Source organism: Equus asinus, chromosome 1 (assembly GCF_041296235.1).
Source record: "Equus asinus isolate D_3611 breed Donkey chromosome 1, EquAss-T2T_v2, whole genome shotgun sequence".
In the NCBI taxonomy this organism is placed as follows: Eukaryota; Metazoa; Chordata; class Mammalia; order Perissodactyla; family Equidae; genus Equus; species Equus asinus.
The window spans coordinates 193,818,136-193,843,915 of record NC_091790.1 but is presented as its reverse complement, the minus strand read 5'-3'; the positions used below and the strand labels follow the sequence as shown (position 1 = coordinate 193,843,915).

General features: G+C 41.0%; 1 protein-coding gene across 2 annotated transcripts in view; it reads right to left on the bottom strand.

The window, feature by feature from the left end:
* Nucleotides 1–2,805, bottom strand: part of TMEM178B (transmembrane protein 178B) — a 328,552-nt gene extending 325,747 nt beyond the window's left edge. For both annotated transcript variants that reach the window (XM_044773488.2, XM_044773531.2), the window contains exon 1: nt 2,008–2,805. In XM_044773488.2, coding sequence (XP_044629423.1) covers nt 2,008–2,389 — 382 coding nt within the window. In that variant the 5' untranslated portion in view covers nt 2,390–2,805. The remainder of the gene's footprint in view (nt 1–2,007) is intronic.
* Between the last annotated feature and the right edge of the window lie 22,975 nt (nt 2,806–25,780).

Here is a 25,780-nt window from a genome sequence, read left to right as displayed (position 1 = left end):
CGATACAAAGTCAAAATGTTGTACATTCTTCCCCTATCCCTTGCCCTGTCACTGCGTTTCCAGCTTCACCGGAAGAACATGTCACTATGGTAACCAATCCTCTGGTGCACAGACCAAGTCAACCTTTCTCGCCGGATTGCCAAGCAGAGCAATGAGGAATCAAAGCTCTCAATGGAACCACCAGAAGCCATGAATTCCATCCCCCTCCTTCTAAGTGGGGTTAACCAATACCAGACAGGAGAGCTGTCTTGTTCCAGGAGATGTTCAAGGAAGGAAATCCAAGAATGTCCTTCAGCAAGTCGTACCAGTGTTTATCAGTCATTATTAACATGAATTCTTCCTCACGTTTTGACTAACTTCCTACCATTCCAATTTTAATGGAAGCAGAAAACGACAGATAAAATAACGCTTTATGAATCTGAGAATCTGAAAACTGTTATAAAGTCACCCGTGGTCAAAAACTATTCTGCTTCCTCTTGTTTTCCTACTTCTAAATCCAAACTGAAGTTGCTCTCTTCTGGAATTCTTTAATATCCTATCGATCTTTACAAAGTTGTAAAGCTCCAATGGGTCACTGTGCTCTAATAAAGAGGCTAACCGTGAAGCAAATGTGATGTTTGTAATATTAACACCCTTACAACAAAATCAGCCAAAATCCCTAGTCATTCTACAGAAGCTGCAAAACAAACATTAAGATGGATCCTCTTTCTGGACCTACCTCACCTAAATCTGAATGGCTACCTAGACCATACCCACTGCTGGTCATTCTTAAACAATTGACCTTTTTTTCAAACTAACAATTTTTTCTTATCAATTTCAAAATTTTTATAAGTCAAAAACATCAGTTCTCACAAATAATATTTTAAAACAGCAGCAAACCTGCATTATAATATTGAGACATTAAGAACTGTTTTATATCTTGGCCTCAAAGACTTTGCAGATAAGAACATCATTTTCACCTTGCCGTCACCATTTAATAGTTGAAGAGAATGACACATGGGGGGGGCGGGGGGGGTAACAAGACTCAAAAATTGCACCATATCGTCCAGGATGCAGCTACCAACGAACAGAATATGTCTTCTTCTTCAGAGCAATATTAATATACATCCAAACAATATTTTAGTGGATTAATGGAGCAGGATGGTCCCCAAAGTATAAATCATGAAGATTTACAAATTGCATCAGATGAGCAGACTTTTAAAAATGTATGTGTTCATACTAAAGTATCAAATAAATTTTTATCATTAGCAAATAGAGTTTGTTTTCGGTTTTGGTATACTTTGGATATTTTTTATATAAATCTTCTGAAAATAGTATTTTTTTTCTCTGAAGTGCCCACTTCAGTGTTACCCAAAGAATGACTTTTTTCTGCTTCCTAGCCCTGCTAATATTCAATGCACACAAGTCACTTTTGTCAGCCAGTTTCTTAAAAGGAGAAATCAAGAACTGTGGTATGATGCTACGGGTCAACAGGCTTTGAGATGCAATAGGGCAGGGGCTGTGATTAACTGATGTTTATATGGCCAATGCCTGCACCCTGCCTGGTACAGTATAGCCCTTAGCAAACGTTTCTGCATGAATAAGGCCTTCTCTGTGAGATGTTTCCCATTTCCCTTGATGAATTGGTTCAACATCTGAAACACATTAAAACTAACAGTCTGTCTACCCCGACACATCACTTTTAAAGGGCTCTCTCTGCTAAAACCACAACGTTATAGATTTCTTCCTTTTCAGAGACCGATGAAGCATTATCCTGGAAAAAAACCTTGGACCATGAGGTTTCACGGGAATCCCATCAGGCAAACGCAAGACCAGAGGCCAGGTAGAGAGAGCCTTCAATATCAGCTACTGGGGGGCAAGTTCCGGCCACTCCAAGGTTCAGCTGGGCCTGGATAACCTGACCTCTTGGAACCAGTAGACCTGATAGACCGGCCACCGAAGAGAGAGGGCTGCCGGGCCTAGAGGCGACCGGTTCTCCGCAGCGCCACGCCTCGCGCCTCCGCTTACCTTTCCGAATGAGGGCGGCGATCTCCGGGTCGAAGCCCTGCCGGTGGCACTTTCTCCACAGACCCATGTTGGTGGAGTTGTACTGCCGGCTGCATTCGTCAGCCGGGCTCATGGCGAAGAGCTGCCGGCGATTCCGGGCCCGGAGGAGTTTGCCCTCCCAGCGGTCCAGGCGAGAGCGGCTCGCCCGGAGCGGCAAGTTGTTGTTGTTGTTGTAAATGAAGCCAGGGTCAACCCGGCGGGTGTTGAAGGCCTTGCACCTGTCCCTGTGCTTCCTGGCGTCCGTCTCGTACCAGTGGTCCGAGCAGATGGCCACGGCCAGCATGCCGAGGGCGCAGAGCGCTAGCGAGAGGCCCGTGTAGAGCAGTAACCTTCCGGCAGCCATGCCTCCGCTTCGCGGCTACACCATGGGCATGATCCGCCGCAGCCTCGCCTTCCCTCCGCGCGCCCGGAACAAAGCAGCGGGCGGCGGAGCCAAAGGGGGGAGGGGGGACAGCAGGGGGACCCGTGCGGCGGCGCCCCCTCGGCCCCCGCCTGCCGGTGCGCGGCCCAGGGACTGCGGGGATGGGGGCGGGTAGCTAAAAAGTTCTGATCCGGAGCGGCTCCGGCGAGCTCCTGGGCATCCTCCGGGGCAGGTGCAGCCTCAGGCGGCGGCGAGCCAAGCGAGGCCGCCTCCCGCCCCCTCCCTGACCCGCAGGAAGCAACTGCTCCCAACCGGCCGTGTGGGCACGCAGCCCGGCTTCGGGCGCCGCTGCCCTCGGGCCGGAAACTAAACACCAAGTGCACTCGGCTGCGGTGAGGTTGCTGGGCTTTCTTTGTGCAGGGTGGCGACGGGACCCACTCTTCAGGCTTTCTTGGGGTGGGAGGTGGCGGCTATCAGGAGGAGCTGCTGGACCACAGGTTGAACCGAAACACCCGCGGTGCGGCCGTCCAGAGAAGGAACCCTCCAGATGCCAGGGCCGGCTGCCCAGAGTCTCGCCTGGGTCTCCCTCTCAGCGACTCTCCCCCTTCCGGTCTGCAAGCGAAGAAATGTTCTTCCTCTCTGGATCGGGGGTCTTTTAAAAATCTCCGTCCTCTAGTCACCAGCAGATCCCTTGCTCCGTCTGGAGAGTGCGCTGAGATCAGAGGCGGGCTTCCCGTGGGCGCACGGTCTCGGCCGACGTTTCCCCGCGAGCTCCCCGGTCGTCTGCTTCCGGCCTCGCCATTCAGGCGGCCCCTCGGTTCGACGGTGCGGTCACCGGGACGGCGTTATCGGACAAGCCTTGGCCCAGGGTTTGCGGCGACTGGGCGGCAGCTGGCGGGCGCTAGGGCGGGCTACGCGGAGAACGGCGCACCCGCCAGGGCGCACGGTGCGGGGCGCGCGGAGCTCAGCGCATGGCGCCTTCAACACCATGGACAGGTCGCACGATCCCGGCGCACAGCCTGCCCTGCCGCCAGTCCCCGGGGCATCAGGCCGCTCTCCCCAGCTGGGTCTTCTTGCTGGAGCGTCCACCTGGCCTCCTCCAGACCCACCTCTCCAGCGACGCTTCCGCCTCACTCCATCTGGCTCCCGGGTATCCCCGGGAAAGTGCTGCCCAGGTGCAAAGAAAATGCTGCAGGCACCGAGGAAAACAGAGGCCCCGGCCCTTCAAAACAATCCGCCCCCTTCTCCCGCCACCTGAGCCTTGGTACTCTGGCACCCCGTCTGCTCTGCCCAACTGGGGTCAGCCGCTCTCAGATTGCACCATTTTCTTCGCAGCCCACCCAGGAGCCGAGATGCCGGTTCACTCGGCAGAGTGAAGAGAATCCTATCCTGGCTTCGGTGTCCCACGATCAGGCTCCCGATGAGCAGTGGTCGCTGAGGTGAACGGGGCGAGGGTGGGGGAGGGAGGCTGGGTCGCTCGGCTTCCCCTCCCTGCCTCCTCCTCTAGCCGCGGCGGCTCCCGGGCCTCGCGGGCTCGGCAGGTGCTGGGGAGCGAGAGCCCAGGCTGAGCCCGGGGGGCTCGGGAAATCGCATCGCCCGGGTGCGGGCGCCGGAGGAAGCCGCTGCCGCGCGCTCTCGCTCGGGCGCCGAGCGCTGCAGCCTTGGCTAAAACCCACAGACGAGAACACGGAGCGCGCAGCCAAAAGCTAGTGATGTCATCCGTGCAACGTGAGCCTCATCTCTTATTTTCCTAGCATCCTTAAAGATAAACTGCACCATTTCCCAGGCATGAAATGTCTAAGCCTATTCTTTGACCAGGCAAGTCAATGGTGTCTAGATAAGTATGTGCCCAACCACATCCATATTTATACACGTATACATATATGTGGTATGTAGCATGTTTACATGCATTATTATAAATTTAGGAATGTTGCCTCTATCTTCTGTTTATCTCTTTTCAGTAGTGGCAAATTCCCTCTAATCGACTACAGTTAAAGAAAAAACTGCTTGTTAAGGAGCGGCCTTCAGAGGGGCTGAGGAAGTTCTCTGCGTCCCCGGTTTGGGTCGCTGGTGTCTTGGACTGTATTGTATCTTTGTTTTCCCCAGAAAGCCACAGGCGCTACCTTGCTAGCTACAGGCGATTCCACGCCGCACTGAGTGCGTCCGCGGGGTTATCATCACCAGCCCCAGTCCAGCCCCACGCCCGCGCCAGACACCCCGACACACACCCACCTCCACCGGCCACCACCTCCCTCCTCAGCAGGAAAAGAAAGAAGAAAAGTGGTTGCTCCTTCCAAAACAAGAGGTAGAGAATTTTAATAGGGGGCAGGGGGGCGAGGGGTGTTTAACAGATATTTTGAAAACGCTCGGGGGGGCTCTCCATTTGAGTAGGGGAGGGGGAGTTAAATGAAACCTCGGTACGGGATTTGTCCTTATCTGGGTGGCGGCTGGATTTAGGCTCTGAGGGGGCTCTGGGAGGTAGTGCGGGACCCCAGACCTTGACCGGGTGGTCCCCAAGCGAGCCCGGCTTCATTCCAGCAGCCCCACCCCCAACCCCCGGCCCCGCTCACGTGAGACAGCGCCACAAAGGCTGGCAGCCTCCCTCCCAGGCTGAAACCCTGAGTTTTCACTCTAATGTTCACCCCTCATTTTCACCCTCACTCCAAAGTCGAGGGCCCGCACTGCTGGTTAAAGAGATGCCCTGGGATAAAAGAGAGCGTCCGGCACCCTGATCTGCACAACGGGGCCTTTGAGCCAAAATGAGCGCACCTCCACCATATTCTTTTTTCCTCCTTCCTGCATTCTGAAAACCGCGAACCAGGCGTCTCAGTGCCATCTAGTGGGGGGAGGGGCGTGCCTCACTTTTCGTCCCTGGGCGCTGCAATGGAATTTGCTGAAGGGACGGCAGAGCCTGAGGATGTCCGCGCGGGCCTTGGGGTGCCGGACTGGTCGAGGGGCTGTAGGCATGTGCCCTTTGCCAGATCCCAGTCTCCTGGGTTCCCTAGGACCATAAGGCAGAGCCAAGCGACTTTGGCCACAATGTCTCCTCACCTTTCTTTCTACCCTCCTCTTACCAGTTCTCCCTCCCCCAAGCGTGAAAATTTGGAAACAAGTGCAAACACTTGGCACACACGCAGACAATGTCTTAAATTTCTGGAGCTATTTTCTTCCAGAAAACCCAGAGCACTTTCAGGCTAACAGAATGCCTGCATTTGACAATAGGAAGGAGGCAGAAAGGTAAAATGACATCTACAAAGTCACCCAGGAAGTTGGGGCACAGCCAGCACTGAAGCCTCAGTCTCCTGATTCCCAAATCTCCTACTGCTGAGAACCAGCTGAAAGAGGTGCCCCTGAGACCTCTGGAAGTCCAGGCACTTACCCATTGGCATTGTGTACCTGTTCATTTTGTCCTTATCTTTTCTCCATCTTCCATTATTCTATCCCTTTCTTGTTCTTGCTTTTTAACTTTTTCTCTCTCCTGGCCTGGGCCTTCCTTAGGCCTGCTCCCAAGGATGTGCCTTGCCCCTCCTCCCATGGTCCTCCTCAGCTGTCCTGTGATTAGTGCCCTGCCGGGGGAAGGAATCCAAATGGCACACTGTCTTCCTCTTTTCTGAACATCATTAAAATTCTGTTTTGAAATTTTTGTCCTTGATGACATCCCAAAAAGCCTATGAAAGAGGTTGAGTGAGGTCTCCTTTGAAGTGCAATTTTCTTGCACAGCCCTACACCATTTGGGGATGATCCTGGTCTTTGGAGCTAAAAAGATGGTGGATTCTTCCTCTGGACTATATGACTACATGACTCTTTTCTTAACTGAGTGATCTACATTTCTTCCCTCTGTCTTCTTCCAGTTCCTTCCACCCTGTTAGCTACAGCATCACTGTCTGTGTATTTCCAACCTATTCCTTCCCATTTGCACCTGCACTGTCCTAGGATCATAGAATCTAAAAATCAGAAGGGAGTTTAGAGTCAACCACACAATAATGCATGAATCTTTCCTAGAACATCTCCCAAAAAGTGACTGACCAGCTTCTACTTGCCCACTTGCAGTGATGGGCAAATCACTCTCTCAGCAAGCACTCTGTTCCACTATTAGATGGTGTAAGTGATTAGACAATTTTTCCTTATACTAAGTCTAATCCTAGGCCCCTGTAATCCTACCCATGCCTTCAAGAAGCCCATGGATACCTTACTCTTCTTCTATATAATGGTCCTTCTCATACTTGATGTCAACCACCATGTTCTCCCTAAGCCTTCTTCTCTTCGCACTAAATATCCCATATTCATTTCCTCCTTGTGCTTGCTCCTCCTGGGTTTCTCATACCTCCTGATTGTTAGTGCTTCTTGTATCCAACAGTGTTCCTTGATCTAACAGTCATGTCAACCAAAGAAGAAGAAAATGTGGTCAGTCATGTTTTTACATGACCCATGTAGAGTTCTAATGATCCTCACTTCCTTTTCTAGGAGCCTATAAGTCATCCCTTTTGAATGCTATCCTAGGATCTTGCCAAAAAATGACATTAAGATCATTGATTTGCAGTATGTGAAATCCACCTTTTTTAAATTTGGAATTCCATTTACTCACATACAACCCCTCCCCCTTTTTAAAGGAATGTTCACATTCTCCAAGCTTTCTCTAAGGTCAACAACAGAGATTCAGAGACATCATTAAAAGTTCTCTCAGTTTCCTAGGGTACAGTTCACCCAGAGCAGATAGATGCTTTCCTACGATTTCTTCACCCATTGTGAGCTGTCTTCAGTCATCACTTTGTTCTATCCTACATCCCACCTTCAGTCTGAAAATCACTCTGCTTGATGTTGTCAATTGGAAGCAAAATAAAAGTTAATGAGGTATGCTTTTCTTTGCCATCTATCAATATTACATCCTTTCTCCAGAGCAAAGACCCCTCTCTATATTCTTATTCCTGTTTTCCTAATTAACTTTGCACAGCTTGGACATTATTGAAACCCAAAAGCTATATTCCACATTAGCCCTCCTGATACAGTCCCCTGAGTCTGCGACATGCTAGTATTTACACTTGAATAGGTACCCTTCTCTCTAAATCTCAGCTCATCAGAGAGTCATGTTGGTTTGTTTAGCTACTTTCCTTCTTTTCTTCCTTGTTAGGATCATTATAGCAGAAGGCAATTTTCATCTCACCCCTGGGTATCTAAATCCTCTCCTTGCTTTTATTTTTTTCCTTCTCCACCACCCCACCATATTAATCTTCTTAAACTCTACAGTTATCCTTTAGTCTAAATTCTGCAGTAGTTTCATCTTGCCTGTACAGTAAAGCTCAAACTCTTTACCCCCATACAAGGCCCCACAAAGGCTTCAGCCTATTTTCTAAAGCTGACCATTGCACTCCCTTAGACACACCCACTGTTCTAACCAGGCAGCCCTCTAAACGTGTTTTGTAAAGCCCCACATTGGCATCATTCCTCTTGCCTATAAATATTTAACTGTTGTGTTTTTTAATGGTCTTACAATTACAGGTGCCTCATATCAATAGGTCAAATAAATATCATTTGATCATCTCACTAGAAGCTGAAAAGACAACCAATTAAACACAACAAACATTCTTGATACTTAAAAGCTCTTCCTCAACTAGGAATGGTTTAAAATGAATAAGATCATCTCCTGCATAAAGAAATATTTCACACTGGTAAGAATAAAACAAATAACACAACAGAAAAATACACAAAGGTTATAAAAAGAAAATTTACAGAATAAGAAATTCAAATGAAAAATTAACACATGAAAAAAACTCAACCTCACTAGTAATCAAGGAATACAATTTTTTTTTAATGCTGCTTTTTACCCATCAGGATGGGAAAAAATTCACATGCCAGTTAATGTCAGGTGCTTATGCCAGGGCATAAGGGAATATGCGCTCAAGCACTGCTGGTTGGAGCATAAACTGAGCCCGCGACTCTGGAGAGCAATTCAGAGTAGATGTTAAGATGAAAATTACATGTTTCTTACAACCCAGCAGATGGACCTCTAGGTATCCAGGCTGTGGAAACACTTGCACAAAGGGCAAAGAGTATCTTTTGCATGCTACCCATGGTAGTTTCCTAGGGCCTCTATGACAAAGTACCACAAACTAGGTGTCTTAAAACATCAGAAATTTATTGTTGCATAGTTCCAGAGGCTGGAAGTCCAAAATCAAGGTGTTGGCAGGACCATGCTCCCTCTGAAACCTGTAGGACAGAATCCTTCCTTGCCTCTTGTAGCTTCCAGTGTCTGCTGGCAATCCTTGACACTCCTTAGCTATAAGGACCTAAGGAGGAATTGGAGGCTTCATTCCAATCTCTGCCTCTGTCATCATATGGCCATCTTCTCTCACATCATCCTCCCTATGTCTCCATTTTTCTCTCCTCTTATAAGGACACCAGTCATGGTGGATTAGCGGTCCCCTCTACTCCAGCATGACCTTATCTTCACTAATTACATCTACAATGACTGTTTCTAAATGAGGTCATATTCTGAGGTCATGGGGATTAGAACTTCAACATATCTTTTGGGGGGATACTATTCAATCCATAACTCTATATTTCTTATAAAAAAGAAGGGGACATAAGAAAATGTACATGTATCTGTTTATTTGTGCAAAATGAAAGGGTGGTGGAAGAACCAAGAAGCCAAGTAGGCAACAGGAAGTTCATAGCAGAAAGCCACTGCCACCCCTAGGCTGAAGGCCGGCTCACCCCTAACCAAGAGCCCAGGGTACACATACAAACAGAGGCCCACGTACTATATGTCTAAATGTCTAAAAGTTGTAAGTCAAATGACAAACGGTTACATAAAAATGTTCTATGCTTCTACCTTACAAATAGCTTTAAGATGACAAAATTTTAAAATATGTGTAAAGTTATGTTTTATGTATGAATAAAAGTTGGCACAATATCAAAGACAACCAAATTAATTATTATTGCTCATGTATTGATGGGCCGGTGATGTTTAGATGAGTAATAAAATCAAGGCATTCATAATTCATAACATATATTTCATAAGACATTTTTCTTGACTTCTGTTTCAGAAAAATCATTAATTCTATTGTTACAATCAAGATTTTCACATAACTTTATATTCTATTGATGGTAATGCCAAATGTTTCTGAAAACTGTTTTTGATTCATTGTAGTTTTTAGATAGGTTTTTTTTTTATTATTAACTTCAATTTGGAGGAACGTCACTATACTGAGGCAGTAACTATTCCGTTGGAAGTGTCAATAAAATTCTTAAAGCAATACTTATATTTGGAATTTTACACGTCACATTCAAACATTGTAACAATCACATGACAAGTTATTGTTAATGCAGAAAATATGATATTTTGCTTTTATCAGATAAATTATCATCACATATATCATGACTGTTACTATCCCAAAGTAATATCTAGATTCATACAATATTTGTTAAGTTCTTTTTTCAAACATTCCAATGCTAGAATGAAGAAAACCAAAAATTACAGTAAATTTGTTTAATTTGTTCAAACTCTACAATCAAGATCATACCTTGAGCGATAATGATTGGAAAATGGTTTCTACAGACATTAATTTGGGATTATTTGTACGTGAGTTTTCTTTAAAGTCACAAAAACATTTCCGTTTCCTTACTCTAATTTCCTTATATTGTATCGGAATATTACTTTTGGTTTCACATATAGTTTATTTCTATTTCGAAAAACCATTATCTTTAAAATTTTAAAATATTTTTAGTCCCTGTGAGAAATTACAAAATTGCCTTTGTTTATATTAATAGTAAGCAATAGTTTATATCAAAATAGTGGAGCTCAAATCAAAAATTAATTTCATTTTCCACCAAAGACCACATTTTGCACTGCGTTTGAGGATCTTCTATTGTCTCATTTAGCTATCCTAGTATACCCAATATCCTTTCCAAATTAAATTTAATGGCTTTAACAGCATGTAGTGGACATTTCCATCGTGTGTCTTTAAATGTGTTTCATCTATGGATAGATTCAAGACATACCATAAATAATCTTTTAATTTCTCCAAAGAACTTCATGTATATTTACTCAGTTGAGGCCACATCTCTAGTAACAAATTCAAACTATGTGCCATACATGTTATAAAGAATGTTTCTGGATTTTAGGCCAAAATTCAGGTTAGGCCTAGAAATACACTTATAGTTTAAAAACAATATGAATTGTTTCATACTGCAAACATTCCTCAGTTACCATGTGCCAAAGTTCAAAATACCACCCTGATTCATCTGTAACTGCGAACCATGAATTGGAACACAAAGCGAAGCAAGAAAATGGATGCTCATCACTACTGGGAAATGATACTTCCTTATTCAAAAATCTACTGCAGGCACGCTATCTGCAAGGGAAGATTTGACAAGTTAATGGTTTCATCTTTTCTTTTATCAAGGTGCTTCCACCCTCAGATTCTCACAGCGCTCCAAAGTAGTATCTATCCCCAACATCAGCAGCAACACAACCCACAAAACTTAATGGCCTTCAGATGCAGTTGTCTTTTGTTTTGAGGACACAGGGCAAGAGGTGTAAGGAAGCATTCCCTAGGTACTGTGTTACCAGAAGAGCGAATGTTTAGGGTCACAAATTATGCTGGGCCACTACTGATGCAAGATCCCAAGACATAGACTTAGTGCGTGTGTGTGTGTGTGTGTGTGTGTGTGTGTGTGTGTGTGTGTGCGTGCACGCATGCGCACACACACAAAATATGTGGGGCCTCTAAAACATGGAGTCTAGGGCAAGGGCCCTCTTGCTGGGGACTGAAGGCAGCCTACCTGGAGGAACAAAAAGAGGAAAGGGTGTTTCCTGAGCTCAGAGACCAGGTCGCCCAGCAGAAGCTAGAATGATGGAGACACCTGGCTGGCCAGAGCTGGAGCCATGAAATGGAGGCAGCTGCTGCTGGAGTTGCTACCTGTGGCAGAGAATAGGGGAGAAATACCCTGGCTTTTCCCTTTCTTCTGCTCACCAATCTCTAGCCAGACCTCCCCCTGGCTGAACTCAGATGGACACCAGCTGCCATGGGAGCCTTCGGATGCAGCCTGAAAATTTCAGCCTCCTGCAGTAGAACATAGCAAGGAAAATCAAGGAACAAGTCTGAGAGCAAAGAGGCAAGGATGGCCTAGCACACAGTCCCATAAAATCAGGACCAAGACAAATATGCTCTCTCTACCATCACTATTTAATATTTTGAGGGTCATGAATACGGCCAGCAACAGAAATAAAAGTCACAACAATTGGAAAGGAGAATGCAAAACTTAAATTATATGTGGATAGTATGAATGAAAACTCAAAAGAATAAACTAAAAACTATTAGTACTAATAAGAGACTTCAATAAGATGGTTTACTATAAGAAAAATACACAGGAATCAATATGCTGCAATATAACAGCAATTGGCTGTTAGAAAATATACTGGAAAACTATCCCATTCTCAACAAAGAAAAAAACTATAATATACTTAAGAATAACAGTTACAAAGAATGCGAAGGCCTTATCGGAAGAAAACTACAAAATTTTATTGAGAAACATAAATGACATGAAAAGATGTAGAAACCAACCATGTTCCTGAATGAAACACCTCAATACTGTAAAAATGTCAATGCTTTACAAAATCACTTATAGATTTACCACAGTCCCAATCAAAATCTCAACAGGTTTTACTGGAACTTGGAAAATAATTTTAAAACTCATCTGAAAAAAATCTAGTGAGAATAGCTAAAATATTTTTACGCAATAATTTCTCTCTCATAAGTACTAAAATATTCTTAAAACCCATAATATTTTGAACAGTATGATATCCACTTCTCAGACCCTGCACTTCCTCCCTGGAAGCCCCAAGATTTTTAATAAATAAAAAGAATAAGGAACCCAATCTAATCATTCACCAAAAGTCAAAGGAGCACAGGATTTGTATGAAATCAGACCTCTTGAGGACTACAATCTGGAAGGACTACAATCTCAATAAGATCTGGAAGCCTGATGACTAGACAACATCCTCCCAGGCAGGCTTTGACCAATATAGGTGCTCTGTGATGCCAGTTGGCCGATGCCATAACCTCATGTTTTCCAGGCATTGACCTCCTGGGCTGAGCAGTCATGGTCTAAGTAGACAACATCCTACTCTACTCCCTGACCTGACATCTCAAGAGTCTGGATCCTGTGAGTCCCTGACCACCTGCTGCATCATCTGCTATGAACTGAATGTTGGTGTGCCCCTAAGTTCCTATGTTGAAGCCCTAACCCCCAATGTGATAATATTTTAAGATGGAGCCTTTGGAAAGGAATTAGGTTTACATGAGGTCGTAAGGGTGGGGCCCCCATGATGCAATCAGACTTCAGAGAGCTTGCTTCCTCTCTCTCTCTCTGCCATGTGAGGACACAGACAGAAGGCAGCCATCTGCAAGCCAGGAGGAGAGTCCTCACCAGAACCATGCTGCCACTCCAATCTTGGACTTCTAGCCTCCAGAACTGTGAGAAAATAAGTTTCTGTTGTTCAAACCTCCCAGTCTGTGGTATTTTTTTATGGCAGCCCAAGCACACTAAGGCACCATAGTCCCCATAGCAACTCAAAGGGACACAAGTTTGAACCATAATGTGGAGTGTCTATACCACATCATGTCTGATCAAGTGAAGTGATCCACATGTTGCTGGACAAGGTATTAGCAGTCCTGGGGTAGAATAAGCCTCAATTTCCCTTTCTAGATAACAGTATTTCCTGGGATATTCCAGCAGTTCATTCTCTCTCTCTTTTTTCCTCTTGCCTGTTAGCTGTGGTTGTTGACCTCTTTCAATTGTTCTACACTTGCCATGTACAAGAACTCTTCTAGGTTAAAATAACCAACTTAATAAGTAAACAAATCATCTAGTACTTTAGAAGATGATAAATGTTGTAGGAAAAAAACAAAGCAGGATGTAAGAGTGTCCATAACAAACTGAATTCTTGCATGCCCCCGATATTCATATGTTGAAGCTCTATCCCTCAATGTGACTGTATTTAGACTTTAGAAGGTAACTAACTTTAAATAAGGTCATAAGGATGGGGCCCTAATCCAATAGGACTGGTGGCCTCATAAGAAAGGAAAGAGATATGTCTCTCTCCCTCTCTCTCTTTCCCTCTCTCTCTCTTTCTCCCCTTAACCACAGAGGAAAGGCCATAGAAGGACATAGAAGATGGCCATCTACAAGCCATGAAGAGAGCCCTCACCAGGAACCTAACTGACCAGCACTTTGATCTGGGACTTCCCAGAACTGTCAGAAAATAAATTTCTGTTCTTTAAGCGACACCATCTATGGTATTTTGTCATGGCAGCCTGAGTAGACTAAGACAAAGAAGAATCACTTCATAAAAGAGAGAAATTTGTATAATCTTTGGAGGGTACCAGAAAACTTCTGGGGCTAAAGATCCTGTTTACCTACCTCTCTCACACACACACATACACACACCCACAAACATACCCTGGCTCACCACAGCATGGCCAGGGCTTACCCAGTCAACCCCAGACTCTAGCATGGCAGTGGGGGCAATCTTACCAAGAAGAACCTTGGGAGTATGAATTCTCTTTCCTCCACCACTTCCTGCAGATGCTGGCCTTACCAACAAGCATACCACTTGGGAAAAGGAATTACTTGTCAACAGACGCCTGTGTAAGTCAAGGCACTGCCAAGGGCATTGCATTACGGGGTGCTCACGTAGCCACAACCTGCAAGAGCTGACACTGACGCAAAAAGCAGTTCATTCATAACAAGCCAGCACACTGCCTTTTGTCAAGTTTACCACTTCGCATATGCCAAGGAGCTAAACTCACTGGGAAGATACTTCCTAGAAGGTAATAAAAATAGTCCTGCCAGAGAGAATCCTCCACCCAAAGCATCTTTGGTCATTTAGCCCCACTGCAGTTGACCTCAATGGTGCAGCATAAACAGCAGCCAGAGCTTCACAAACAGCCAGAGGACCTTGGAAACGTAACGTGCTCAAAAAGAAACTATTTTAAGGGTATAATTGGGTAAGTACTCAAAAATAAATGTTCAAATATTTACATTGAAGTATGATTTGTACTAGGATTCACAAATGTCCAACAACAAGGGTCAGATGAATGAATTATAATACAGTCATTCAATAGAAAGACAAGAAGCCATTAAAAATAATGTTTTGGAGGAGCATTTGAGAATGTAGAAAAACACTCTAGAGATACTGGTAAGTGCAAAGAGTAGGATATTAAACTGTGGATGAAATATGATCCAAATTTTATTTTTAAAAAAGTAAATGACAAAGAAATACACCAAAATGGTAGCATTATTTCTGGATTATTTTCTCCTTAAAGGGCTTTGTATTTTCTAGAGTTCATATAATAAGTATGTGTAGCAACATTAAGATAATAAAGATACACACATTCAAACTTTTATATGTGTGATTAGTTTCCCATGTAGCTAGTCTTCCCTAGGTTCCAAATGAATAAATTCATTCAAAAGCACAAAATCTATAAAAGAGTCACTGACATCCAAAATTAAAAGTATTCTCCTTACAGATATTTCTGCTTCTAAACGCTTTGAACTGTATGTTTTTGCTTACCCTTCTTGACAGTGAAGATTCTTTTCAGGAGAAAAAAAAGTCATGATTTTTCCAGGATTCTCTGCTCATTGCTTTAAATTTTCCATCCTTTGATAACATGCATGAGGCAAAAGCCGTCTGCCCCCTCAACTGGATCATCATGTTTCGGTCTGACAAGCATGTTCTTTAAAGAAGCATCGGTATAGGACATTAAATGATTTTGCCAAGGCTCCAAGGCCACTAGTGAGGGAACTGACAGGGGTAGAGCTCTAACATGAACTAAGCACGAGCAGTGGAGAGTCTGTCACCGCCCAGAACTGGAATCACAGGAACAGAATCAAGGAGCAAGATAATGGGACCCAAAACATCCACAGAATGAGAGGGGAGAAACAGCCAGAGAGGAAGCAGGAACTGTGGACCAAAAGCAAGATCCTGGACCTGGACAAGGACAATCCTGCAAGGAAAACCAGAACCTCTACAATCAACTCAGACAACTGGAAGGGAGGGCGAGTCCGAGGAATATCTGTGAGCATCCAGCCCCCATTTGTTGGTTACCTACTTTGTGCCAGGCGTCACGCAAAAGACTTCATTTAATTGTCACAATGCTATAAACCGGTGTTATCCACAATTATCAGATGAAGTGAGCCATTCAGAGAATGACTTGCCTAAGTTCATCCAGCTGGTAAATAATGGGGCAGAGATTTAAATCTAGATATAGCTGACTCCAAAAGCCAGTCTTTGTGCTGTAAAGCTGCTAAGACCATAGAACTAGGAAACAGTAGAAGGGAAGGTAACTTCTTAGGGTCAGAGGTGGAGAACACATGGTAAGAATGTGGCTATAATATTCATGATGGTCAACCAACCCCAGGAGGAAATAACCTGAGGGATGATGCAGTGACTGTGTGCAGAATATGACATGAGTCTATCTGAAGTCAAAGTAATCAGTTTGGAACCCAAATCAGAAAACACCTCCTTCCAGAGACCAGATAGGGAGCTGACAGACAGTTCAAGGTAAACAAAGCTGATTCAGGCTTTAACAAAACCATATAGCCCTATTTGTAAATCTGAAAAAAACTAGATTGATCAGAGTCAATACTATAAACAGCTAAACTTTGAACCTTCAGCATTGTAGTAAAGTGTGTGTGTGTGTGTGTGTGTGTGTGTGTGTAACTGACTTGTATAGGTTCACTGGCTTAGGCTGATGATAGAGATGGATCTCAAAAAGAAATTGATCTCTCTATATTGATGGCAACAATTATCACGGTTTATACAAAATGAAACTATGAGGAAGAGAGGGGACAGGTTTCTGTATTGCTCTGTCGTCTGTATTTTGCCTGCATACAGATGGGTCACCTTGAAAATACCAAGCTGGGCCACCCGAACACTACCAGGGGAGGCTCTCTCCAGTTCCCAATTTCAGCCCCATCAACAGGGCACTAGAAGACTTCTGGGCTTAGTCCATTTAGCTGTGATCTTTTAACAAGTGTGTTTCTGTTAGTGGACCCTTGCCAAACCTACAAGGTTTTTTAAAATCATGGTTAGTGCTTTTTTCCTAGAAAATTCTACAGAAAACTTAGAAAATTCAGAGAAGCAAAAAAAAGAAAGAAAACGTCAGCATTTTGCTGTATAGATGTTGTCTAGCTAGATAGATGTATAAAAATAGATATTTACAAATAGATATATACAAAAATCATTCTCAATATCCTATTTCATCAAACGCTTTCTCTGTGTCTATTTATTGACAAGATCATATGATTTTTCATATGGAATAAATCCCACTCAACAGTGGTGTATACTTCATTTTATACATTGTTGGATTTGATTTGTTAATGTTTTGTTGAGGATTTTTGCATCAACGTTCATGAGATATTAGTCTGTCATTTTCCTCTCTTGTAAGTCTTTATCTGGTGTTGGCATTAGGGTATTACTGGCCTCTTAGAATGTATTAGGAAATGCTTCCTTGGCTTCTATATTCTGAAAGAGATTGTAGAGAATTAGTATAATTCCTTCCTTAAATGTTTGGTAGAACTGACCAGTGAACCTATCTGGTGCTTTCTGTTTGGGGAAGTTATTAATTATTGATTCAATTTCTTTAGCAGATATAGGCAAAATCAGATTATCTCTTTCTTCTTGTGTGAGTTTTAGTAGACTGTGTCTTTCAAAGTTGTGGTCCATTTCATCTAAATTATCAAATTTATAAACACAGAATTGTTCATAATATTCCTTTATTCTCATTTTAAGATCTATAGGGTCAGTAGTAATGGTCCCTCTTTCATTTCTGATATTAGCAATTTCTGTCTTCTCTCTTTTTTCTTAGTTAGCCTAGCTAGGGGTTTATCAATTTTATTCATCTTTTCAAAGAACCATCTTTTGATTTCATTAATTTCCTGTTTTCAACTTCATTGATTTCTGCTCCAATTTTTATTTCCTTTCTTCTACTTACTTTAGATTTAACTTGTGCTTCTTTTTCTAGTTTCCTAAAATTGAAGCTTGGTTATTGATTTTAGATTATTTTTCTTTTCTAATATATGCATTCAATGCCATAAATTTCCCTCTAAGCAGTGCTTTCACTGCATACTACAAATTTTGAAAGTTCTATTTTCAGTTTCCTTTAGTTCAAAATATTTGTAGATTTCTCTTATGACTTCTTCTTTAACCCATGTCTTATTGAGAAGTCTATTGTTTGATCTCCAACCATTTCGGGATTTTCCAGCTATCTTTTTGTTATTGATTTCCAGTTTAATTCCACTGTGGACTGAGAGCAAACATTGTCTGATGTCTATTCTTTTAAATTTGTTAATGTGTATTCCGTGGCCCAGAATGTGATCTATCCTAGCAAATACTCTGTGTGAGCTTGAGAAAAAAATAATATTCTTCTGTGGTTGGGTGAAGTATTCTATAAATGTCAATTATATCATGTTGATTGATGGTGCTGTTCAGTTCAACTATGTCCTTACTGATTTTCTGCCAATTACTGATAGAGGGGTGTTGATCTCCAACTATAATAATAGTGGATTCATCTGTTTCTCCTTGCAGCTCTATCAGTTTTTGCCTTATATATTTTGATGCTCTGTTGTTGAGTGTGTATGCATTAAGGATTGTTATGTTTTCTCAGAGAAGTGACCCCTTTATCATTATGTAATGCCTCTCTTTATCCTTGTTAATTTTCCTTGCTCTGAAGTCTGCTCCATCTGAAATTAGTATCACTATTCCAGCTTTCTTCTGATTGGTGTTATAATGGTATATCTTTCTTCATCCCTTTACTTTTAATTCATCTTTACTTTTAATCTATCTTTTAATCTATCCACTTTATATTTAAAGTGGGTTTCTTGTAGACAACACATAGTTGGGTCTTATTTTTTTATCCATTCAGAAAACTTCTGGTTTTTAGTTGGTGTATTTAGACCACTGATGTTTAAAGTGATTATTGATATAACTGGATTAATATCTCCCATATTTGTTACTATTTTCTATATATTGCACTTGTCCTTTTTTTCTTTTTTTGTCTTCTACTTTTTTTTCTGCCTTTTGGGGTTTAAATGACTCCATTTTCTCCACTCTCTTAGCATACCAATCATACTTTTTTTTTTCCTTTTTTTTAGTGATTGCCCTAGAGTTTACCACATACATTTACAGTTAATCCAAGTCCACTTTCAAATAAGACTATACCACTGCATGGGTAATGCAGGTGCCTTATATTCCCAATCCTTCCCTCCCATCCCATAACATTACTATCATTCATTTCACTTATCTACAAGCCATAGTCACCAAATACATTTTTTTTATTATTATTTGGAGCAAATTGTTATCTGTTGCATCAATTAAGAGTAAGAAAAAGAAAAGATTTATTTTACCTTTATTTATTCTTTCTCTAATGCTCTTTCTTTCTTTATGTAGGCCTGAGTTTCTGACCTATATACTTTTCTTTCTCTCTGAAGAACTTATTTTTTAGGGGCGAAGTTTCCCGAAGAACGTCTTTTAAGAAGAAGGTGGGTCTACTGGCAACAAATTCCCAACCACCACTAACCAACCAACCATTGATTGGGCAAATTATTTAACTTGTCTCTTTCCTTGGTTTGCAAAAATGTGAAATTATCTTCAGGCATTCTTCCTGCTCTGAAATTCTAGAATTCTAAGTAAAATTTTACACATTAAGTCAAATAGTTTACTCACTATGGTAAACATTAATAGGAAACAAATAGAAAGCTTTGCTCAAAGTGAAAAATTTTTTTTAAATACAAATAATCATTCCCTCAAATACTCATTGCATAAATCTTGCTTCTCAAATACCAGCTTCTCTTACAGTGAAACTCATTTAAATGTCTCTGCTTTTCCTGTATCAGTAAGTACAGAAAATCCAAAATGTAAACATCAATAAACTGTGGACTTTAGGGAAATATTAAATGTTTGTTTTAAAATAAAACAGGAGCTGGAACAGGAAGATTTCTAATATTTTCATTTTGCTTCAGTGATTACCAAATATATTTGGACCCAAAATTCACTCAGGAGCATCGATATTAAATATGAAGGCTTTTGAAGGAAAAATCTGACTTGATGGAATGGGAGGGAAAGGAAATAAATTGCAGTTGGACAAATTAACATAGTAAGGCAATATAGGTGATTCTCGGCATTGGGGATTTAGAATTCAAGGTTTAGTCTACTCTTTAATGATCCTAAAAGTCCGTATCAGATAGTAATAGGTAATTTTTCTAAAACATTAATTTCCAGAATCCTATGCCCCGGGTGGTTGGTGCATGATTTCAGTATCCAAATTCCACGGCAGCTTCTTTTGTCCTTGACTTGTCACTATGGATGTGTGCACTCTCATATGTACTCTGCTGCCTTTAGGAAGGAGTTATATGCTGCAATGGTAATTTACAATTAGGGATTCATGAAGCTCTCTATACAGCCTTAAAAATCATAAAGGTTTACTGTATTTTAAAAAAAGAAGAAATGAATAAATTTTTTAAGATAAAATTTTTAAAACAGTGGCACCAGCTACCATGGATAATACAAAGTTCCGTAGTCTATTAGATGCAATGTCAGTTAAGACTCTTTCTGTCACAAGACTACAGAACCTCAACTTAAATTGGTGTAAGTTTTTGGTTTGTTATTGAAAAGCCATAGGATGATTTTCAGGCATAACTTGATCCAGGAGCCCAAATGACATTATCAGGATGCAGTTTCTTTCCCTCTCTCGGCTCTGCCCCTGCTGTGTTGGCTTCATTCTCATTCTCCACTTGACAACTCTCTAGGATCTCATCCTCCCAAGTTGTATTCCAGCAGAGAATGGAGCACCTTTTCCTATTACCTCCTGTATGGGTCCCTAGATTCACACTGATTGAATTAATTTGGGTCACTGCCCACTCCGGAGTTAGTCAGGCCATGATCACATGTTCCCATCTCTAGAGAAAGAAAGGAGCCTCATCCAATCCATGATCCACATGGATTGAGTCAAGGAGAAATGGTTCTCCAAAAGAATTCTAGGTGCTGTGACCTAGAGGAAGAAAAATGTATGATGGATGACCAAAACAGTAAATGTTGCCTCCAAATGTTTAAGATAAAACTGAAGTAACCCATGGCTTCTGTGTATAAGAGTTGGACCTCAAACAACTGTAGTTTCAGTATCAGACTCTCTCTGTTTGGAAAGCGAGGGAAGGTCCTATGGCTCTGGCAAAGGCAAACGTCCCAGGAGCCGTGGCAAAGTGTAGATGCCCCATGGCTTCCCCACAAAAACATCCTGAAACTTTTCTAGTACCTGCTGCCTTTCTGTGTTCAGAAATTTAACAATTAATGTAAGTGTCAGGGAAACCTTGCTGTCAGTTCAGCATTCTGTGCCTGAATTGACAACTGCATTTTTCACTGAGCCAGCCTTTAGTACTTCCAACTTTATTCATAATGTGTTTATTTTTGTATTACTAGCAAGACCCACGAGTGCCCATGTTTATTACATGTTCATTTTTGTGCTTTTATACACATCTTAGAATAAACAGGGAAATAGATTTTGGGGGGGGACTTATTTTATGTTATTTGAATTTTTGAACTAGCGTTAGACTATGTAGAAGACTGACTCTGGCTTTAAACATCACTGCCTCGAGCAGGAAAACTGAACCCAGGGGTGTGCATGTCCCTCTGAGTCCACTTGTACCTCAAAGGGGCCAATGACTCAGAGTGTTAAGAACCACCGGCTTAAGCCCATGATGCGCAGAGCACCATTTTGCCCATCTTACTGGGAAGGCCATGGGACATGATGGTGACACGCAAGGGCTATGGAGACAGACTCAGAGTTGACTCGGCTCTACTTTGTGACCTAAGGCAAGTTACACAGTCTCTCTGTGCCTCATTGCTCTCATCTGTAACGCAGAGATAAATACCTCCTACCTCAAAGGATTGTGGTAAGAATTAAAGGACATAATTCATGTCAAGTATTTAAACCAATAACTGATGTGTAGCACACGTTGAATAATTACTAATATCATAATTGTATGGACTTGGTTTTCATGTTTCTCTTCCCTGAATTTTCAAATTCTATTTGTTACAATATAACTAATCCACAGTTCGCCCACCTTCAATATGTCAATCACCCACCATATATATTTACATAATGAGGACATATGCACCTGGAATTTGGGATTAAAAATTAACAAAATAAAATCTTTTATTTAATGTACTTGTATCTAGCACTGACTGTGCGTTGAGGCTGTTATTAAATACTTTACTAATATCAACCCATTAATCCTCATAATAATTCTATGAGGTAGGTTCTACTATTATCCTTACTTTATAGATGAGGAAACTGAGGCCCAGAGAAGTTAAGTAACTTGCCTAAGGTTATACAGCTAGTAAGCATTAGATTTAGGATTTGAACCCTGAGAGCCTGATTCTGGAGTCTGGACCTTTACCCACTTGGCCATTTTCTTTTCTTCTTTACTGTTCAGTTGATAGAGAAGGAAGCGTTGAAAAAGAGAGAAATTAATTATCAACTTCTGACATGTTTTAAGCACATACTATGCTGGGGCTTTCACACCTACTTATTTCAATACTTTAATCTCCATTAGTACTTTTAAGAACAATCATAAAAAGATTTTTATAGAGCACTTAAATGTCAGAAATTATTTCATTTAATCCTCTAACAACCTTATGAAATAGATGCTATTATTATTGCCATTTTACAGATGAAGAAAGTAAAGCTTTAAAAGGTTCCATAACTTGCCCTAAGTCACATGGGTAGTAAGTAGTGAAGCTGGGCTTCAAACCCAGATTATTTAGCTCTAAAACTCTTGCGTTTAACCACAACAGTCCCCTATCTCCCCAACCCTGTGGGGTAGGTAATATGATGATATTATTAAAAATTCACATGAATATTTATTCAGAATCCATTCAGAGGATACTGACCACTGACACTATTATCTACCACTTTGAAGATGGGAAAACGAAGCTACAGAGACTAAATAGATCCTAGGCTGCCCCAATGAAGCATCCATCTAGACATTAGGAAAGCTAACTTCAGGCAAATTTGTGAAGCAAATGAGTATTTCCTTTGGGGTTTTGAAACTCTTTCAAACCCCTTCTCTCATCCTAGTAACTCTGACTCCCCATAGTGCTATTGGAAAATAATATATTCTCTCCAAATTATTATGATTCAATTAAGAACTCAAAATGGGTTAGAGAGGATATGATGAAATATAAATGTAGAGTTCTAAGAATGCTAATGCTGTCAGTAGACAGTTCAAAGGCAGGACGTTTCAGTTAAATAAGAATTTCTAACATTCTGATGTGTAGCTGAGGACAAGAACTCCTGCCACCCAGGGCAGAATAGTAGAGAAACTAGAAACTTTGAGAGAACTTTGGATTCAGAAATTAGAATATGGAGAACATTTTAAGAGCAGACAACTCAGGGAATCTGATCTAATGGTAATAAACATAAAAAACGGAGTTTAATTTATGGAATTTCTGTTGACCAAGTCCAGAGATATTAAGGTTGAACTCCTAGGGCAGATTCAACTTTAAACTGAGAGGAATGACTGATAGTAAATACCATGTAGTTCACATATGACGTTTATTAATTCTCGCAATTGCCTTGCTAAGTAGCCATTACCAACCTCTTTACTGACGAGGAAAAAGGCTACAAGAGTATCTAAGTCTCTTCCATAGAGGAGATAGAATTCATACCTAGTCTATCTGTTCCAAAGACCTCTTTTGTTTTTCTTATCATGCTGCCCCCTGGAGCAGAGAAAGAGCATGCCTCCTCCAGGATCACAATATACACTCCAATCGTGGAATACAATGGTGAACTACCAACGGCCAGGGTGAGAGAAGGAGTCAGTCAATACAGCAGAGACTGGGCCAACATAATACAGGAGAGTGTGTCTATAATTTATACAACGTATCATGCCCCTTAAACAAGAGCCCTTCAAAATGGCTCGTTGGCTATGCTAGGCTGCGTCGATTTCAGGTGCACCACATTCTACCCAAGTGGATCCAAATGATAAGATTCCTGGGCACTGATGGGGACACACTTTTCAGTGACCTCAATGAAGTCAACATGTTTGGATCCTTTTTCTCTGGTATTGACAAGTGTGACTTTTTGTTCTATGGGGGTTGTAAGTTCCAAGATTTGAGCTTGGGTTTAGGAGTAAGAAGATGAAGTTGTCCCTGATTTGGATATTCATGAATCCTCAGGCCAACGTACCATGATAATGTCACTGCCTATTAACATCTCATTACAAGGTCCTCAACAATGTGGTTTTGTTTTAAACAAACAAAAATGAGTCCCAATCTTTTAGACTTATATACTGAAATATTTGCAGGTTAAATCATATGATGTCATGATTTGCTTCAAAAAAATATTAGAGGAGGGGAAGATTGGCCTTAAGCTGATATTAGTTGAAACTGGGTGGTCAGTACACAGGAGTGCATAATATCACTCTCTCTACCTGTGCGTATGTTTGAAATTTTCTGTAATAAAATCATTTTAAATGCATTCTTGCCATCAAGTTTTTGTTCATAATGTTTTGTCAGTCTGCTATGCATTTCCCTTCCTCTTTTTGAAAACTCAGGTCCATATTCTCTGTGATTCTTTCTTTAGCTATTCCATCCCACAGACAGAATCCTCACCCTCCTCACACGTCATTACTTCTTTAAAGCACATATTAGAAAAGACAAAAGGTTGAAAATCAATGTGCTAAGCATCCACATTTATAAGTTAGAAAAAAATCCCAGCAAATTCAACCCAAACAGAAAGAAGATAATAAAGATAAGAGATGGAAACAACAATATAGAAAACATACAGTAGAAAAGATTACCTGGTTCTTTGAAAATTGATAACTCATGGCCTATTGTGACAATAAGCATTAACATTTAGGACAACTTTCTAGAAAATATACAATTTATCAAAATTGAATAAGAATTTTTTAAAAATCCAAAGAGGCCTGTTTCAGACAGTCAGTGAGTGGAATTTCAAAACAAAACTCAAAAGTAATGATGATCAAAAAAAGGAAACTGTAATTTTAAACTTTTCCACAAAGATAGCCCCAGGCTCAGATGACTTCATCAGTGAATTCTACCAAACATCTGTGGAAGAAATAATGCCAATCTCAAAACTCTTTCAGGGAATAGAAAAAGGGGAAACAAACCCTGCATTGTTTTATGGGCTAGCATAACCTTGATACCAAAACCTGATAAATACATTTTAAGAAAGTAAAATTATAGGCTAATCATACTCATCAATATAAATGCAAAATTCCTAAACAAAATATTTGAAAACTTAATACAGAAATATATAAAAAGAATAGCATATGATAACCAAGTTAGGTTTATCCCAGGAAACAAAAGTAAATCCATCACTATAATTTGCCATGTTAGCAGAAAAAAGGATTTAAAAAATAATACGATCATGTTAATAGATGCATAAAAATACTTGATAGATTTCAACATAGGTTCACGGTTTTTAAAAACATTTTAGCAAAGTACAAATAAAAGTAAAAAACTTTAATCTGATAAATGATGTCTATAGTAAACCTAAGCAAGCATTATACTTAACAGCAAAAAGTTGGAAACTTCCTCCATGAGATGAGGTAAAAGACAGGACTCCCATTAACACCACTTCTATTTTACTAGAAGTAACATTTTACTAGAGTTCCTAGAGAGTGAAATAAGGCAAGAAAAAAAATAAGGATCAGAAAAGAATAAGTTAAACACATGTAAATTCAAAATTATTTATATATAATGTGATTACACATGTAAAAAATCCAACAAAACCTATAAATAAATTATTTAAATTACTGAGTTTAGCAGGATTGCTGGGAAAAGGTCATATTGTAAAATTCAGCTCCATTTTTCTATACCATTATCAACAGAAAATTAAATTTAATATACAATTTACAATAGCATCAAATATGTAGACATAAATCTAACAAAAGATGTGTAAAAAACACAAATTTATAAAACAGTATAGAGAAAAATTAAAGAACGCCTAAATTAATAGAGAAAAAATGTTTATTTATTGTAAGCTCGATATAGCAAAGATGTCAATTTTCTCTCACACAATTCTATAGACTAGATTACCCCCCAAAATCGCAAACGTTGTGTGTGCATAACTTGACAAGCTAATTATAAAATTTATATGAAAATGCAAGGTCCAAGAACAACTAATTACACTCTTGAAGAAGACAAGATTGGAGCAGTTCCTCTATGGGATATCAAGACGTATTAAAAAGTCACAGTAATTAACACACTGCGGTATTGATACAAGAATGAATTGATAGTGCACTGAAATAAAATATGGAGTCCAGAATCAAATCTATGCATATTTTGACAAT